We start from the raw sequence: 4863 nt of genomic DNA on the forward strand, positions 1-4863 counted from the left end.
TTTATAATTTGGGTGTTTACAAGAGTGTTATTCTTATATTAGGGTAGCAGTGTATTTGAGTATTTGGGAAAAGTCTCAGACCTAGTAAAAATAATAGTTGTTAATTTATTTTTTGTCTTTAAACAATAGTTTATTCAAGGATAGGAAAGCTGATGGAGTTGCTTCAAGTGACTTCCCATTGAAAAGGGTCCTCTCTTGTGTTGCATGGGATGGTCTAAATTAAAAGAGGGATGGATCCTCTCCTCTCCTAAGCATGCGGTGAGCCAGAGAGGATGCATGGCCAAATAAAGTGAAACCACCAAACACATGGCATGCAGGCGTTGGCGCCAAAACGAACGCTCCTGCCTGCCTGCCTGCCTGCTGCATGCATGTCCCTCCCTCCGTCCTCAACGCCCGTCCTTGGTGAAGCTCCGGCCTTCCCCTAGCTTTCTCTTTCTCTTTCTCTTTCTCTTTTCCCTTCCCTGGAAGGAACTCCAGGCCGGAGCGGGAGCAGGAGCAGGAGGAGAGGGAGGCCCTCCTCTGTTCTTCTCCCTCCTCAACATCCATCCATTCAATTTATAACTTGCCACCTCCAAAAACCTCCATCGCCGTGATTGCCCCATCATGGCGGCCGCCCGAGGCCGAGGCCGAGGCCGAGGCCGAGGCCGATGCGTCCTTCTCGCTGCCGTCCTCCTCTTGACGACGGTGGTCGGCGCAGACATATACAAGCCAACGGACTCCATTCTGGTTCACTGCGGGTCGGACAAGGACGGGCAGGACGAGGACGGCAGGAAGTGGACCACCGACAAGGACAGCAAGTGGCTCCCCGACGGCGGCAAGTCCTCCATCATGGGCACCGCCGACGTGGCGGACCCGTCGCTCCCCTCCCCCGTGCCCTACATGACGGCGCGGGTCTTCCCCAAGGAGACCGCCTACACCTTCCCCGTGGCCGACGCCGACCGCCACTGGGTGCGCCTCCACTTCTACCCGGCGGCCTACCACGGCATCCCCGCCGACCACTTCTTCTTCTCCGTCACCACCTCCACCGGCGTCACGCTGCTGCGCAACTTCAGCGTCTACATCACCGCCAAGGCCCTCACCCAGGCCTACATCATCCGGGAGTTCTCCCTCCCTCCCTCCACCGCCGGCTCGCTCTCCCTCAAATTCACGCCCACCGCCATGAACAACGCCTCCTACGCCTTCGTCAACGGCATCGAGGTCATCTCCATGCCCAGCTTCTTCGGCGACCCGGCCACACTGGTCGGCCTCAACGACCAGTCCCTCGACGCCAGCGCCGCCAACCTGCAGACCATGTACCGGCTCAGCGTCGGCGGCTCCTACATCCCGCCCGCCAACGACTCCGGCCTGTCCCGCGAGTGGTTCTCCGACACGCCCTACGTCTACGGCGCCGCCACGGGCGTCACCTTCGAGGCCAACGACACGGTCCCGATCAAGTACCTGGCCCCCGCCGACGAGTACGCCGCGCCCGTCAGCATCTACGACTCGTTCCGCCACATGGGGCGCGACCCCAAGATGAACAAGAACAACAACCTCACCTGGGTGTTCGAGGTGGACGGCAACTTCACCTACCTCCTCCGCCTCCACTTCTGCTCGCTCATGGAAGACAAGATCAACCAGGTCGTCTTCGCCATCCTCCTCAACAACAAGACGGCCACCACCACCGGCAGCGCCGACATCATCGCCTGGGCCAAGGAGAAGAACCCTGCTAATCCCGGCGCGCCCGGCAAGGGCGTGCCGGTCTTCAAGGACTACGCGGTGTTCATGCCCGCCGCCCCGGCGGGCAACGACACCATCCTCTGGCTCACGCTGCGCCCGGACACCGCCACCAGAACACAGTTCGTCAACGCTTTCCTCAACGGCCTGGAGGTGTTTAAGGTGAGCGACGCCTCCGGCAACCTGGCCGGCCCAAACCCGGACATCTCCAAGATGCTGGCGGAGGCCGAGCTGGGGGCCGTGGAGGGGCAGTTCAGGGAGAAGCCGAGCAACGTCGGGGCGCTCATCGGCGGGGCGGCGGGCGGCGCGGCGGCGTTCGGGCTGGTGGCGGCCGTGTGCTTCGTGGCGTACCAGAGCAAGAGGAGGAGGGAGCTGAGCAGCAGCCCGTCGCACTCCTCCTCCGGGTGGCTGCCGGTGTACGGCGGGTCGACGAGCGTGAGCAAGTCGTCGGGCGGCAGGAGCGCGGCAACGCTCAACCCCAACATCACGGCCATGTGCCGGCACTTCTCGCTCCAGGAGATAAAGTCGGCGACCAAGGGGTTCGACGAGTCGCTGGTGATCGGCGTGGGCGGGTTCGGCAAGGTGTACCGCGGGGTGGTGGACGGGGACACCAAGGTGGCCGTCAAGCGGAGCAACCCGTCGTCGGAGCAGGGGGTACTGGAGTTCCAGACGGAGATCGAGATGCTGTCCAAGCTGCGGCACAAGCACCTGGTGTCCCTCATCGGCTGCTGCGAGGACAACGGCGAGATGATCCTGGTGTACGACTACATGGCGCACGGCACGCTGCGGGAGCACCTGTACAACAAGAGCGGCAAGCCGCCGCTGCCGTGGAGGCAGCGGCTGGAGATCGTCATCGGCGCCGCCCGGGGGCTGCACTACCTCCACACGGGCGCCAAGTACACCATCATCCACCGGGACGTCAAGACCACCAACATCCTGGTGGACGACAAGTGGGTGGCCAAGGTGTCCGACTTCGGCCTCTCCAAGACGGGGCCGACGGTGCAGAACCAGACGCACGTGAGCACCATGGTGAAGGGCAGCTTCGGGTACCTGGACCCGGAGTACTTCCGGCGGCAGAAGCTGACGGAGAAGTCGGACGTCTACTCGTTCGGCGTGGTGCTGTTCGAGGTGCTGTGCGGGCGGCCGGCGCTGAACCCGAGCCTGCCGCGGGAGCAGGTGAGCCTGGCGGACCACGCGCTGAGCTGCCAGCGGAAGGGCACCCTGGAGGAGATCGTGGACCCGGTGCTGGAGGGGAAGATCGCGCCCGACTGCCTCAAGAAGTTCGCCGAGACGGCGGAGAAGTGCCTGGCGGACCAGGGCGTGGACCGGCCGTCCATGGGCGACGTGCTGTGGAACCTCGAGTTCGCGCTGCAGATGCAGGACACCTTCGACAACGGCGGCAAGCCGCCCGAGGTCGACGACTACAGCAGCAGCTTCACCATCGCCCAGCCGTCCATGGAGGAGAGCCTGGCGGCCAACGCCGCGGCGCTCTCGCTCATCAGCGAGGACATGGACGAGGAGGACATTGCCAACTCCGTCATCTTCTCCCAGATCGCTAAACCAACCGGACGATGATGATCCTCTCTTCACCTCACCTGGATCCATAGCGTCTCCTTCTCGTGTAACAGATGAGATGAGATGAGATCAGGTCGAACGTGATGTACTCCTCCCTACGTACCACCAGCACACAAGACAGACATGCATGCATGAATTCATGCATGCATGCAGACGGAAGGCCCGTCGATCGGCCGGGGTGGGTGCATCGGAGACTGTGTCGTACGTACCAGCTGCTCTATATACTGTATGTATGTGTGTATGTATACGTTCCCCAATTAGTGTAAAGGAAAACTTGTAATACCAACTCGGGTCTTCTTCAACTGTGGTGTGGCATAGATTCATGATGTAATCAAATGGAAATGGGATGAACCAGTTAAGCGACCAGCTAGCAGGCGATAACGTTCAAGGCATTGTTCGAATTTGCTCGGACTTGTTCTTCACGCGGGAAAACTCGTTATCTACCCATTAGTGTGGTTGGTTCTGGCTAGCGGCGCTGCCGCATCGTTCCTTTTGAAGTTCCTTTTTCAAGGCATTGCTGTTGAAGAATCCTTCTCATTGTAGGTAGTAATCTAAACGCTCTAATATATATTTCTTTATGGAGGGAGTATTTGTGATGAGATGGTCAGTGCGCATATGGTTCCTGCTATAGATTTTTTTTCTTATTGTTTTGATCACTTTGAAGTTCTTTTTACTCCACAAGGGCATACTTTGATCTTGTTTGATTTTGTCAGTCGTCGGTGTGATTTTTATGTGTATGTGTGTTGTTGTTGCTTGTGTGTATCTTAGCTATGCAGCACCGTGTGTGCTTATTCTGTTTGTATATCCTTAGTGCTCTATTTTAAGGCAATAAAATCCACCCTTCTTGGAAAGAAAAGCACCTCAAACATAATGAGCATTATGACCACTACCGCCAGCAGAACAAGCCGCCGACGCGCCGCAGTAGCCGCTCCCCTACTGGACTTGGCTTGACCTTACCGATGACAACCAAGAAGTCTTGTTGCGGATGCCCCTAAAGACCAACGCCCTAAAGTCGCACTCATCGTTGTTGAATCCTTGAATAGATCCGAAACAACCACCATCAAATCTCGCCATCTCGCATACACGACAAGAAATCGTACCTTTCCGCCCCAAGGAGACATCATGAATCTATGCCGGAGCTCCATCAACTATGTCTAGATTGACGAACTCCAGGAGGATCGAAGCTAGAAAGACAACTAAAAATCCTAACCCAAACTACTAGCCCGAGCGAAGGCACTAAGATTCCCCCCCCCTCCCCCACATACCACCAGTCGTCGGAGTAGCAGACAACGGGGAGGTGAACCCATGGGCTCACCGGAGAAGTTTAGAGGCGAGAGTTTGCCCTAGCCGTTAATGGGGAAGGAAGAAAACGCTTGAAGAAAAAGTCACCAGTCTATTCCGAATGCAGATTTTTTTTTGTAAACTTGCTCAAACTTGAAAATGTTGGACTTTAGACAAATCTACCTCCTCCATCCAAATATATGGGGCCTAATACGTTTTTTGAGGGTGCCTTTGACCATTGATAAAATTATTAATATATGAGATCTATAATATAAAAACTATATCATTAGAAAC

The 4863-nt window shown here is 57.0% G+C and overlaps 1 protein-coding gene across 1 annotated transcript; it reads left to right on the forward strand.

Annotated features, from left to right (window-relative positions):
- Window positions 1–445: 445 nt before the first annotated feature.
- Window positions 446–3791, forward strand: LOC119288483 (receptor-like protein kinase ANXUR1). Its single transcript, XM_037568095.1, has one exon. It carries the CDS (start codon window positions 604–606, stop codon window positions 3286–3288), a length of 2685 nt encoding a protein of 894 aa, XP_037423992.1. The 5' UTR covers window positions 446–603; the 3' UTR covers window positions 3289–3791.
- Window positions 3792–4863: the final 1072 nt, after the last annotated feature.

The sequence above is a fragment of the Triticum dicoccoides genome, chromosome 4A (genome assembly GCF_002162155.2).
Source record: "Triticum dicoccoides isolate Atlit2015 ecotype Zavitan chromosome 4A, WEW_v2.0, whole genome shotgun sequence".
In the NCBI taxonomy this organism is placed as follows: Eukaryota; Viridiplantae; Streptophyta; class Magnoliopsida; order Poales; family Poaceae; genus Triticum; species Triticum dicoccoides.